The sequence below is a fragment of the Xyrauchen texanus genome, chromosome 31 (genome assembly GCF_025860055.1).
Source record: "Xyrauchen texanus isolate HMW12.3.18 chromosome 31, RBS_HiC_50CHRs, whole genome shotgun sequence".
Classification (NCBI taxonomy): Eukaryota; Metazoa; Chordata; class Actinopteri; order Cypriniformes; family Catostomidae; genus Xyrauchen; species Xyrauchen texanus.
In genome coordinates this window covers 4,502,838-4,516,739 of record NC_068306.1, presented here as the reverse complement: position 1 = coordinate 4,516,739, position 13,902 = coordinate 4,502,838, and the positions used below count along the sequence as shown (strand labels likewise).

The 13,902-nt window shown below is 44.0% G+C and overlaps 2 protein-coding genes across 2 annotated transcripts in view; one reads left to right on the top strand and one right to left on the bottom strand.

Moving 5' to 3' along the window:
* LOC127625531 (steroid 17-alpha-hydroxylase/17,20 lyase) overlaps nt 1-3,060 on the bottom strand; it is an 8,316-nt gene extending 5,256 nt beyond the window's left edge. The window contains exons 1-3 of the mRNA XM_052100847.1: nt 2,734-3,060; nt 1,348-1,486; nt 1,019-1,248 (exon numbers count right to left, since the gene is read on the bottom strand). Coding sequence (XP_051956807.1) covers nt 1,019-1,248; nt 1,348-1,486; nt 2,734-3,060 — 696 coding nt within the window. The remainder of the gene's footprint in view (nt 1-1,018; nt 1,249-1,347; nt 1,487-2,733) is intronic.
* An 8,194-nt stretch (nt 3,061-11,254) lies between these two features.
* Nucleotides 11,255-13,289, top strand: LOC127625103 (early growth response protein 1-B-like). The gene is made up of 2 exons (XM_052100184.1): nt 11,255-11,465; nt 11,683-13,289. Exons 1-2 carry the CDS (start codon nt 11,369-11,371, stop codon nt 12,687-12,689), a joined length of 1,104 nt encoding a protein of 367 aa, XP_051956144.1. The 5' UTR covers nt 11,255-11,368; the 3' UTR covers nt 12,690-13,289.
* The last annotated feature ends 613 nt before the right edge of the window (nt 13,290-13,902 follow it).

Sequence of the window (13,902 nt, the reverse complement as noted above, 5' to 3'; positions counted from 1 at the left end):
CCAGTGAGCACAGTGGCCTCCATCATCTGTAAATGGAAGAAGTTTGGAACCACCAGGACTCTTCCTAGAGTGACCAAACTGAGCGATCGGGGGAGAAGGGCCTTAGTCAGGGAGGTGACCAAGAACCCGATGGTCACTCTGACAGAGCTCCAGTGTTTCTCTGTGGAGAGAAGAGAAACTTCCAGAAGAAGAACCATCTCTGCAGCACTCCAACAATCAGGCCTGTATGGTAGAGTGGCCAGACTGAAGCCACTCCTCAGTAAAAGGCACATGACAGCCCACCTGGAGTTTGCCAAAAGGCACCTGAAGGACTCTGACCATGAGGAATAAAAGAACTCTTTGGCCTGTGAATGGCAAGCATCATGTCTGGAGGAAACAGGCACCGCTCATCACCTGGCCAATCCCATCCCTACAGTGAAGCATGGTGATGGTGGTGGCAGCATCATGCTGTGGGGATGTTTTTCAGCAGCAGGAACTGAGAGACTAGTCAGGATCGAGGGAAAGATGAATGCAGCAATATACAGAGACATCCTTGATGAAAACCTGATCCAGAATCCTCTGGACCTCAGACTGGGGTGAAGTTTCATCTTCCAACAGGACAATGACCCTAAGCACACAGCCAAGATATCAAAGGAGTGGCTACGGGACAACTCTGTGAATGTCCTTGAGTGGCCCAGCCAGAGCCCAGACTTGAACCTGATTGAACATCTCTGGAGAGATCTGAAAATGGCTGTGCACCGACGCTCCCCATCCAACCTGATGGAGCTTGAGAGGTCCTGCAAAGAAGAATGGGAGAAACTGCCCAAAAATAGATGTGCCATTGTAGAATCATACACAAAAAGACTTGAGGCTGTAATTGGTGCCAAAGGTGCTTCAACAAAGTTTTGAGCAAAGGGTGTGAATACTTATGCACATGTGATTTCGTAATAAATTTGCAAAGATTTCAATCAACCTTCTTTCATGTTGTCATTATGGAAACTTGGACAGTTGTATAAAAGTGTTCACATTGTTCACACACTCTCAGCCAGGGAAAGATGTCGACTAGTCCTCCTCTGGCGATGGTCTGCACAATGCCGTCGTTGTAATCCATGACCTTTAGGAGCTCAGGGTCATTGGGCTGGTACGAGGAACTGAACACGAGTCGACACACGACATTCGTGACGGCCCGCATGAGAACAGGACTGAGATCTAAACTCTGCCCCCCACAGACCCGGAGCTCCTCACACAGACTGTCGGCCGCCTCCAGAACTGAACACACAGAGCGAGTGACACTTCATCATCATCATCATCAAGGATCACATCGTAATAAATGGTCAGACGGCCGAACTGCACTGCATGTGTGCTTACCGATGGTCTGGAGTTTACTGGATCCCTCGCCGAACAGTGTAAACGAGGAGTGCACCAGCCTGCGATGGTTCTTCCACAGAGGACTGTAGTCGGCAAACGCAATATCCTTCCCGCCCTGAGTCAACAGATCCGTCGTTACCTGGTCAGAGAGAGGAAGAGCGCTTCACAACTGGAGAAATCCAGAGTTGCTATAAATGATCGTAGATCTGCCATGAAACCTGTCAAGAACAAATGTGGAGAAAATCCACTTTCATATGGTCTAATCAACGCTCATCTGCCATTGAATGATCTTATTGCAATTATTATATTAGTGACGAGTTATATTTAAGAGTTGCATTAATTATATACTTTATTTGGGGCCTTTTTCAGCTAATATTGATATGTGAATAATTGAGTTTAATTTGATGAAATTTAAACGATTAGTCATATTAGTCATATTTGTTGTATCACATTTAATTTATGCTGACTTTAGAAAAATAATTTTATTAATGCAATTAATTGTGATTAATTTGATTAATTAATCTGCATAACATGTAATTAATTCGATTAAAGTACTTTATTGATTGGCAGCCAAGCATTTATACATTATATTAGCATTTTTTTACTACATTAAATTTATGCTGACTTTAAAAAATTATTGTATTGATGCGATTAATCGCGATTAATTTGATTAATCGGCATAACATGTAATTAATTCGATATATTTTTATATCAATAAACAGCCTAGCATTATACATCATATAAGCATTTGTTTTACTACATTTCATTTATAGTGATTTAATTAAAAAAAGAAATTAATTGTGATTAATTGTGATTAATTGTGATTATTTGTGATTAATCGGCATATCATGTAATTAATTCGGTTATACTTTTTATCAATTGAAAGTCTAGAATTTACACATCATATAAGCATTTGTTGCACTATATTTCATTTATTTTGATTAAATAAATAATAATTGTATTAATGCAATTAATTGTGATTAATTAATCGTTATATGTTATTGATTTGAACCAGCATATCATGTAATTAATTCAATAATTTTTTCATGATTGACAGTCAAGCATTTATACATCATATTAGCATTTTTTTTACTACATTTAATGAATAATTATTTAAATAAATAGAACTAGAGTATTTCTATTGTAATACAGTAATTACTGCATTTCATTAATGAGAATTTAACGAGAATCATGACACAAATTTGGGGGGATTTTTTTTTATTGTCATGAAAATAATGTCCCAATGCAACAAAACTATCCAAGAGTTATTCCATGCCAAATCAACCAAAGTTTTACCTTTCATAATCATTTACGCATTTCTTAACCATTAAGAAAAGATATCCAACACAAAGTGTTGAGTCGGGACCTCTGGAGGCTCAAACTCACCATCTTGGGCCGTCCAGCAAACTCTCTTCCACGCTGCAGCAGCACCTCTCTCACCAGACTCACTTCACTCACCACCAGCGTGAAGTGTGGACCCATATACAGGCCGAACAGAGAGCCGTACCTGCTCGCCAGGTGAGTGAACAGCAGGTGAGGCGGCAGAGCAGAGCGCAGGTGCAGCAGACTCCCCAGTACGGGCACTCTCGGCAGACACGGCAACAACATGCCACCTCTGAAAGACCAGCGCCTTCCCAGCATGCATTTCACCAACACCAGCACAGCAGCACAGACACAGAAGAACAGAGTGAAGACTGAAGAGATGCTGCACATGATGGAAGCAAGAAATATACAGTTCATGTGAGAAGCAGCACTCATTTAAATGCTCTGGTCGGGGGGGCTTTTCTGTGGGAGGGCCGGTTGGGGAACCTTGGTTTGGGGTTGGAGGTCACAGAAACCCTGAGGTTGTTTGATCAATGACAGAGCAGATGTGAAACATCAACTTCAAAACAACAGAAATGCTTTTGGTAGGTTTGCTCCTGAGAGCTCATGCTCACTTTTATGGATTGATTTCTAACGTATGATATGTGAAGCATCGGCCTCTGTCTGGTTAAAGTATGAAACTCTCGGCTGGCCTTGAGCGCTCCAAGGTTTGGCATCAGTACAAACAGCACAATGTTTACTGAACCGCTTGACCATGAATGTGTGAAAGGACCGTGATGAAAAATACATCGTCATTCAATGTAATGTGTCATCACATACACACTCACATACATTTCTGGGTATTAAACAGAGCCATAGCCTTATTAAAGAATGTGTGTGTCCTATATGTCAGAATCACTTCTGTAAGTGTTTTAGGATCAAGACTGTATTTAACTGAGCAGATGTACTGACTCATTTTAATATCACATTTATTAAAATCATTACACTGTAAAAATAACCTTCACTGATGAATAAACCCATCACTGCAGCTGTCATCATTCTACAATCATCCACATAACAGGCTGAACTCATTGCTCATACCAACACTGCTTTGACTTGAACCAGTAAGTAATCCCCTAGCAACTACCCTAGCAACCAGATAGCAACTACTCAGAAAATCCACAGCAACTGAATAGCAGCTACTCACAACACTCTAGCAACCACATAGCAACTACACAGAACACCATAACAAAAACATAACATCAACCCTGAACACCCTAGCAACTGCATGGCATCTACCCTGAACACCCCAGCAACTGAATAGCAACTACCCTGAACACCCTAGCAACCACATAGCAACTACACAGAACACCATAACAAAACATAACATCAACCCTGAACACCCTAGCAACTGCATGGCAACTACCCTGAACACCCCAGCAACTGAATAGAAACAACCCTGAACACCCTAGCAACCACATAGCAACTACACAGAACACCATAACAAAAACATAACATCAACCCTGAACACCCTAGCAACTGCATGGCATCTACCCTGAACACCCCAGCAACTGAATAGCAACTACCCTGAACACCCTAGCAACCACATAGCAACTACACAGAACACCATAACAAAAACATAACATCAACCCTGAACACCCTAGCAACTGCATGGCAACTACCCTGAACACCCCAGCAACTGAATAGCAACTACCCTGAACACCCTAGCAACCACATAACAACTATACTGAACACTCTAGAAACCACACAGCAACTATTCAGAACACCATAGCAATTGCATAGCAACTACCCTGAACACCCTAGCAACCACATAGGAAATACACAGAACACCATAGCAAAAACATAACATCAACCCTGAACACCCTAGCAACTGCATGGCAACTACCCTGAACAACCTAGCAACCACATAGCAACTATTTAGAGCACTCTAGAAACCACATAGCTACTTCTCATAACACATTAGCAAACACAGTAACTATATAGAACATACACAGCAACCATATTGCAACTACATTGAACCCCCTAGCAACCACATAGTATTTACCCTGAAGACCCCAGCAATTGCATAGCAACTACCCTGAATACCCTAGCAATCACATAACAACTACTCAGAACACTCTATCAACCACATAGCAATTACTCAGTACACCCTAGCAATCACATAGCAACTACTCAAAACACCCTAGCAACAGTATAGAACTACCATGATCACTATAGCAACTGAATATCAACTACTCAGAACACCCTAGCAACCACATAGCAACTACTCAGAACACCACAGCAACTGAATATCAACTATTCAGAACACCAAAACAACTGCATAGCAACTACCATGAACACCATAGCAACCACTTAGAACACCCTGGCAACCACCCACAACAAGCAGGTGTACATTCGGATTGTCTTTTGTTTTTCTGTCATTCTGTTCCAGTCATATTAAATGTGTTGATTAGAGTTTCTGCTAACGGAAATGAAGTCGTTCTCTCAGCAGTGTCACAGAAGTGCAGAGTTTGATATAAAATCATTATGGCTGTCAAGGCATTCTTGTCAATCTCACTTAGTCGGTCAAGGACACACACACACATGGACACACACACACACACTCACACACTCACACACACACACACACACACATGGACACACACACACTCACACACACACACACATTTGAAAGAATACAAGTTTGCACTGTAAATGTATGGGTGTTAGTCAGGCTGTGCCGGTCCTGTGTGGGTGGAGAGAAGCTGGTGAAGCTCTGCAGCAGTTTCCATCTTATTACACAACACCCAGAAAAACACCTCACACTGATCCAGGGTCAGCTGAATCACAGCTGTGCTCATTATCAGTCATTTTCATTGGCCTGGCAAGAGGACAGTGTCTCTGAAGGAGGTTAGGAATGTATTGAACATAAATGCAAGACTTTGATATTTAAGCCTGATGTAGTTTGAATACTTGGTTGGATTAGACTCATTCAGTCAATAGTCAATTAAAGGTTCATTTATTTACTTTTATTTGCATTAAAGGCGGTGGAAAAGCTGATAACCGATTAATAGGCAGATTGTTTTAAAACAAAATCTATTTACAGAATGATACAAAAATGTGCAGTCCGTACTCTGACGGGCACAGATATTAAGGCTACAAGTGTCTTCAGTGACTCAAATCCCAAAAGCAGTTTACTGTATCCCGATTATAACCAAAACATTAAGATACGGTGCACAACATGGGACATTTGACTTTGAACTAGCCAGAAATACACCAAAGACTCCATTAAAATGCTCTACATTTAAGTATTTACCAAATTAAGATTTTTTTCCCTTAAACCTCACTCCCATCCGGGTCATGGCACCACTTTAACTGGCTCACCCGCTCACCCGCTCTAAGTGGGATTTGAACCGGGGTCTACGCTAACGAACCAGTTTGCTCCTTTTACATATATTACCAGATTAAGTGTATTAATGAGGAATAAACTTTGTTTTAAGTTGCTGATAACCGATAGTTCCAAAAAAGCAGCTATCAACAATGATTAACTGTGAAACCGATATATCAGTATACCTCTGAAATGCCGAAATGACCAAATCATGCAGGGCATGTTCTCATGTGTTAGTACACAAATGCTTATCTCAAGATGCATCATTTATAAGGTCTTCCCGTTCCTTTAGCTGTGAAGTGTGACACCTCCAGAAGAACTTGCAAGCCGGTATGTCTGCAGCTCCCTGTGGGTGCGTGTGTGTATTTTTGGAGGCGTGGGGAAAGCCTCGTGTTTGACAGCATACTGTTAACGGGAACTGGTTGCCCCGGAGCTCTCCCACACTCTCCAGAGGATTCAGCGCTCTGAAACAAGAGACATGTCTCCTGAATCCAGATGAATCACGTGCAACAAGCTGTCACGGACGCCTCGCGGTTCTCTTTATAAATAACCATTTTTGGACTTAATTTCCGGAAACAGAACTCAAGATTAATCTTCATTCTTCAACCAGTCTTTTGAAACCAGAATGCTCAATTTCTTTCCTTTTCTTCTCTGAAATTTTCACGGACCCCCTAGCACCCCCTTGTGGCCCCCTAAGAGACCCCGAACTCCACTTATAGCTCTCTATGCAGTAAAGTAATTCACTAAATAGGGAGCATCCTATAGCTCTCTATGCAGGTGAGTCATTCACTAAATAGGGAGCAAGGGAGCTTCCTATAGCTCTCTATGCAGTTAAGTGCGTTCACTAAATAGGGAGCAAGGGAGCTTCCTATAGCTCTCTATGCAGTTAAGTGCGTTCACTAAATAGGGAGCAAGGGAGCATCCTATAGCTCTCTATGCAGTTAAGTGCATTCACTAAATAGGGAGCAAGGGAGCTTCCTATAGCTCTCTATGCAGTTAAGTGCGTTCACTAAATAGGGAGCAAGGGAGCTTCCTATAGCTCTCTATGCAGTTAAGTGCGTTCACTAAATAGGGAGCAAGGGAGCATCCTATAGCTCTCTATGCAGTTAAGTAATTCACTAAATAGGGAGCAAGGGAGCATCCTATATCTCTCTATGCAGTTAAGTAATTCACTAAATAGGGAGCAAGGGAGCATCCTATATCTCTCTATGCAGTTAAGTGCGTTCACTAAATAGGGAGCAAGGGAGCATCCTATAGCAGTTAAGTGCGTTCACTAAATAGGGAGCAAGGGAGCATCCTATATCTCTCTATGCAGTTAAGTGCGTTCACTAAATAGGGAGCAAGGGAGCATCCTATATCTCTCTATGCAGTTAAGTGCGTTCACTAAATAGGGAGCAAGTGAGCATCCTATAGCTCTCTATGCAGTTAAGTCATGCACTAAATAGTGAGCAAAGGAGCATCCTATAGCTCTCTATGCAGTTAAGTGCATTCACTAAATAGGGAGCAAGGGAGCATCCTATAGCTCTCTATGCAGTTAAGTGCATTCACTAAATAGGGAGCAAGGGAGCATCCTATAGCTCTCTATGCAGTTAAGTGCATTCACTAAATAGGAAGCAAGGGAGCATCCTATAGCTCTCTATGCAGTTAAGTGCATTCACTAAATAGGGAGCAAGGGAGCATCCTATAGCTCTCTATGCAGTTAAGTGCATTCACTAAATAGGGAGCAAGGGAGCATCCTATAGCTCTCTATGCAGTTAAGTGCATTCACTAAATAGGAAGCAAGGGAGCATCCTATAGCTCTCTATGCAGTTAAGTGCATTCACTAAATAGGGAGCAAGGGAGCATCCTATAGCTCTCTATGCAGTTAAGTGCATTCACTAAATAGGGAGCAAGGGAGCATCCTATAGCTCTCTATGCAGTTAAGCGCATTCACTAAAATGGGAGCAAGGGAGCATCCTATAGCTGTCTATGCAGTTAAGTCATGCACTAAATAGTGAGCAAAGGAGCATCCTATAGCTCTCTATGCAGTTAAGTGCATTCACTAAATAGGGAGCAAGGGAGCATCCTATAGCTCTCTATGCAGTTAAGTGCATTCACTAAATAGGAAGCAAGGGAGCATCCTATAGCTCTCTATGCAGTTAAGTGCATTCACTAAATAGGGAGCAAGGGAGCATCCTATATGTCTCTGTGCAGTTAAGTGCGTTCACTAAATAGTGAGCAAAGAAGCATCCTATAGCTCTCTATGCAGTTAAGTGCATTCACTAAATAGGGAGCAAGGGAGCATCCTATATCTCTCTATGCAGTTAAGTGCGTTCACTAAATAGGGAGCAAGGGAGCATCCTATATCTCTCTACGCAGTTAAGTAATTCACTAAATAGGGAGCAAGGGAGCATCCTATAGCTCTTTATGCAGTTAAGTAATTCACTAAATAGGGAGCAAGGGAGCATCCTATATCTCTCTATGCAGTTAAGTGCATTCACTAAATAGGAAGCAAGGGAGCATCCTATATCTCTCTATGCAGTTAAGTGCGTTCACTAAATAGGGAGCAAGGGAGCATCCTATAGCTCTCTATGCAGTTAAGTGCGTTCACTAAATAGGGAGCAAGGGAGCATCCTATATCTCTCTATGCAGTTAAGTGCGTTCACTAAATAGGGAGCAAGGGAGCATCCTATATCTCTCTATGCAGTTAAGTGCGTTCACTAAATAGGGAGCAAGGGAGCATCCTATAGCTCTCTATGCAGTTAAGTCATGCACTAAATAGTGAGCAAAGGAGCATCCTATAGCTCTCTATGCAGTTAAGTGCATTCACTAAATAGGGAGCAAGGGAGCATCCTATAGCTCTCTATGCAGTTAAGTGCATTCACTAAATAGGGAGCAAGGGAGCATCCTATAGCTCTCTATGCAGTTAAGTGCATTCACTACATAGGAAGCAAGGGAGCATCCTATAGCTCTCTATGCAGTTAAGTGCATTCACTAAATAGGGAGCAAGGGAGCATCCTATAGCTCTCTATGCAGTTAAGTGCATTCACTAAATAGGAAGCAAGGGAGCATCCTATAGCTCTCTATGCAGTTAAGTGCATTCACTAAATAGGGAGCAAGGGAGCATCCTATAGCTCTCTATGCAGTTAAGTGCATTCACTAAATAGGGAGCAAGGGAGCATCCTATAGCTGTCTATGCAGTTAAGTCATGCACTAAATAGTGAGCAAAGGAGCATCCTATAGCTCTCTATGCAGTTAAGTGCATTCACTAAATAGGGAGCAAGGGAGCATCCTATAGCTCTCTATGCAGTTAAGTGCATTCACTAAATAGGAAGCAAGGGAGCATCCTATAGCTCTCTATGCAGTTAAGTGCATTCACTAAATAGGGAGCAAGGGAGCATCCTATATCTCTCTGTGCAGTTAAGTGTGTTCACTAAATAGTGAGCAAAGAAGCATCCTATAGCTCTCTATGCAGTTAAGTGCATTCACTAAATAGGAAGCAAGGGAGCATCCTATAGCTCTCTATGCAGTTAAGTGCATTCACTAAATAGGGAGCAAGGGAGCATCCTATATCTCTCTATGCAGTTAAGTGCGTTCACTCCTAAAATCTGATCATAAGTTCAGTTTCAGGCTGCAGATGATGTTTGGACACTCAATGATCATCAGTTCATAGATTCATATTTATAATGTTTTATTTGAACATGATTGACAGTGATTGGATGATGCTGCTCATTGCTATTAATCTGAATTAATCATGAGCGTTTCTGATTGGTTAAATGCATCAGCAGTGGCTCTCACTTCTTTGTTTGACAGTGCAGAGAGAGAACATTGAGATTGTTTTGACACTCTAACATACAGTAAAAAGGTTTTTATTGGTGCTCTTCTCATTACACATTGTTCCAAAGCAGCTTTACAGAAATGCACACGTCAGTCACGCTCGGGTCTCAGGAGGTGAAGCATCCATTTCTTTACATAACTTACATTTGATAGACTTTTACATGAGAGTATATGAAGGAAACATGTGATCAAGTGTCCAGCATACATGTGAAACTCTTCAGTACGTTTAAAAAGCATCTCAGGATGATGCATAAACATTGCCATGACGTTTAACATCAACAGGTTCAAGCTTCAGAAAGATCTGCAGTTTCTAATAGGATCAGAGTTTAAGAAAGGGAGAGAGGATGCACAACAAATAAGATCGCCACAGGTTTCCCAGGAGATCCCAAAGGGATGTGGATGCGCGCGGAAGCAGAAAGGGGTTAAATGTTATTCTCAAAAGGGCGAAGAAGAAACTTTGACTCATATGTGAAAACATGGTAATAAATACCGCACAGGAGAAATGAACCGTTACATAACCGGCAACACGTGCACACCGTCTGCATTGGATAAAAGCAGGTTACGTAACACAAGGGGACCTGATTCACCTGCATTAAAACGCAACATCCAGCTAGTTTTACCTTTAACATGACATTTAGATACATCGTGCATTTGGGCATGTATGGCATCAGGAGGGCATCATGCGGGCATTATGCGGGCATCAGGAGGGCATCATGCGGGCATCAGGCTGTGAATGCGGCACTGATGTCGCTGTCCGCGGTGCTGAACGCTGCGGCTGATGCATCAACAGTCATTACTGCAGAACACATGGGAAACAACTGATCTAGAATCACTCTCTCTCTCTCCAAAACACCAGCCCGTGCCATTATGAAGCGGGAAAGCTTCAGGCAGATCATTAGTGGCAATTACTGCACATGCCAAACTTGCTATTGTGGATGCAAACAAGTTTAATGGTTTGATTGCAAACAGGTTTGCATCGTTCTATCCGCATTGCATGTGCTTGCACGGGGGTTTAGCGCTATTATACCCTCCTGTTGCTGTTTATCGATCATCTAAACGCTTACACACATCAGATCATGTGCCATTAGTCACCCAGGGCGCTTCTAGTTTTGCGTTTCCACCGCGAGCACAATGGCCGCCTGTGTCTCAAACGCGCCTCGTTTTTCCGCAACGGTCTTCAGGAAAGTCGCCGCTGCGTCACGCCCCTCTGCCCATTTTCGGAGGGGAACCCCGTCACATCCTCTGCCCATATTTGGGCAAGAGCCATCCAGCGTTAGCACACGGCGGGGAATCCTCCTGTCGACGTAGATGAGCGGTGGGCGGAGCTCCGGTCCAGCCGAACAGTATAAAAGGGGGGTGAGGGATTCCAGTAAACGAATCGACGGACACCAGAATCTGGACGCTATAGGAGCTCTGCTTGCCGGGAAACAAGAAAAGGGAATCCCAAAGCATTCGGAAATATTTCCAAGGACAGTCCTTGTGGATTTTGATATATAGGCCTGTTTTTTGCACATCATGCTGAACACTGTGGACTTCAGTGCGCTGGATTTCCTCTGCGCACAAACCCAGAGTCTGGAGGCACAATCTAGCCCTCAGATTCAACCTGATGCTGGTGAGTGCTGGTGCTTTATTCTATTTTCTATATTAGTCCCTGTAAAAGATTACATTGATGCATATCAATAGTCTCAATGCACAATTGAGAGTCCAAATGTAATGACGATTGGAAAATCCAGCACTAATCTGAATTTTAGGGTGGACTAATGTCTAAGATGGTTACAGCCCATCAGCAGTTATGTAACGTCAGCTTTCTCTTTCTCGTCCTCTCGCAGCTCGCGGACTGTTGAAGCCCAAAGTGGAGCCACAGGATGCCGGCTTTTCCGAGTGCTCCAGTGACGGCTACCCGCCGTCTCCACCGACATACACCGGCGGTTTCTACACCGAGACCGGCCCTTGTAGCGTGGACGCCCTGCTCAGCATCCTCGCCGAAATCGTCGGCATCTCCACGGCACCCATTTCCGAGCTGAGCGCCGAAAACTTCTGCGGAAACTCTCGCGTCAACGCGTTGTCACGCCAGGAGTCGTTGCTATCCACGGGGAGCTCGTTGGGTTCGCCGGAACCGTGCTGCAACGACTCGTCGGACGAATATATGGACGGTTCGAGTGTCCAACAGTCTTTCCCAGTGACCGTTAAGGGCGAGTTCGGCAGCAGTTGCCATGGCTGCGATGTATTCACTGGGTTCGGTACTCCAGATAGTTCGCTCACGCACGAGCCCTCAGACCTGGATGACATCATTGACTTGCTCTCTCCATTGGGTCCCGAGACGGACTCCGTTATGGACACGTGGATCAAGCAAGAGCCACTGGATCAGGTGCTCCCGCTAAACTACTCACCCAACTTCACTAGCTTTCAGATTCCCGTTCCGACGCCAAGCGCGTTTGGACTCGGCTGCGCGTTCGACTCTCTGGTCGTAAAGAGCAAAGCGCGATCCAGGAAGGGCGCGGCCCGCGAGAAGCCCTTCATCTGCCCGATGGAGAACTGCGACCGCAGCTTCTCCCGTTCCGATGAGCTCAACCGTCACGTCCGCATCCACACCGGCCACAAGCCCTTCCAGTGCCGCGTCTGCCTGCGCTGCTTCAGCCGCAGCGACCACCTCACCACGCACATGCGCACGCACACCGGAGAGAAGCCGTTCTCCTGCGACGTGTGCGGCCGTCGATTCGCGCGCAGCGACGAGAGGAAGCGGCACGGGCGAGTGCATCTCAAACAGCGCGAGAGGATGCAGCAGAAGACGGAACTGCTGGCCGCATGCGCGTTTTCTCTTCCAGGACTTGTGTGAGCTCCAGGGACAGTGGTCGTGTTCCCGTTTGTCCCGCTTTGGGAAGTTTATGGCTCAAGCGTAGCGCAGTTGATGTGCGCGTGCAGGTGAGTGCTCGAGACACTGGGAGAGTTGAATGGGACTGAACTGGTCGACTGGTGTTGTGAAGTGTTCAGCATGCGATTGAAAGCGACAAGACTCTGACTGTATGAGAGGAACTGCCTGGGAAAGCCAGACTGTGCGCAACACTTGGACATTACCTCAACGCTTTATGTGTCAAACGTGCAACAACAACAACAACAACAGCAGCAGCTAAACACCACAGTTAACAGAGATGTTGACAGAAAGATACTTTGATCACGAGACCAGAAGCTCAGATGTTGTTTTGACATTCTGTATCTTGCATGTCTCAGTCAGTATGACGTAAACGTGTTTTGTTGTACACGCGCTGGCATGCACCATGTGATCTGCGTCTTTGAAATGGTATTTTGATACATCACTTTATAACCACACGAGAAGAGCTCTATATATTTGTACATTACTGATTGTAATTTTCTATTGCTCAGTTTACTCAAAGAGTGATTGTATTCCACTTATGTCTGGTTGGTTCTTGGGAACCTGAAGCAGAATATTTACAGACTTCAACATCGTAGTTGAGTTGCAGTAGCACACTTGGATGTGCAGTTACACCTCTGATGTTTCCTCTGGTGAGGTTGTGTCGATATTATTGTCCATTTGCCTTTGAAAACTGTTCTTGTGCAATGAAATGATGTTAAATGCCTTGTGGATATTCTGAGGCTGTTGAATGTTTCAAATAAAGCTTTATTTATTGACATTGTGTTGGGTTTTGTTTCAGACACTAAGACTGTACATGCAACAAGTACAATAAACTAAACCGAGGAAGTCAGTCCCTTAAAGGCATCAACTGAACTGTTTGACTTTGTATAGTGCACACTACTAATAAGTTGACTTCAGTGATTGAGCAAACTCATTCCCTCAACTGTAATGTCGTCCCCAAAACTTGTGTAATTATGTTCACTTAAGTTTTTGATCATATATATCGCTCTGAGCGAGATTCGAACCGGGGTATCCGCCACGGGAGGCGGGCAGATCTGGACTGGTAAGCTGGCATACTGGGCATTTTCCTGGTGGGCCGATGCACTTTGGGGCCCATCAGGGGACGGACTAGCCATCGGGAGAACCGAGCTGGCCGGTTGTTCGGCCTTGAAACGGG

Coding starts and splice junctions, on each gene's coding strand:
- LOC127625103 (XM_052100184.1), top strand. CDS start 11,369: ATGCTGAACACTGTGGACTTCAGTGCGCTGGATTTCCTCTGCGCACAA. Junction 11,466..11,682: donor TCAGATTCAACCTGATGCTG/GTGAGTGCTGGT, acceptor GTCCTCTCGCAG/CTCGCGGACTGTTGAAGCCC.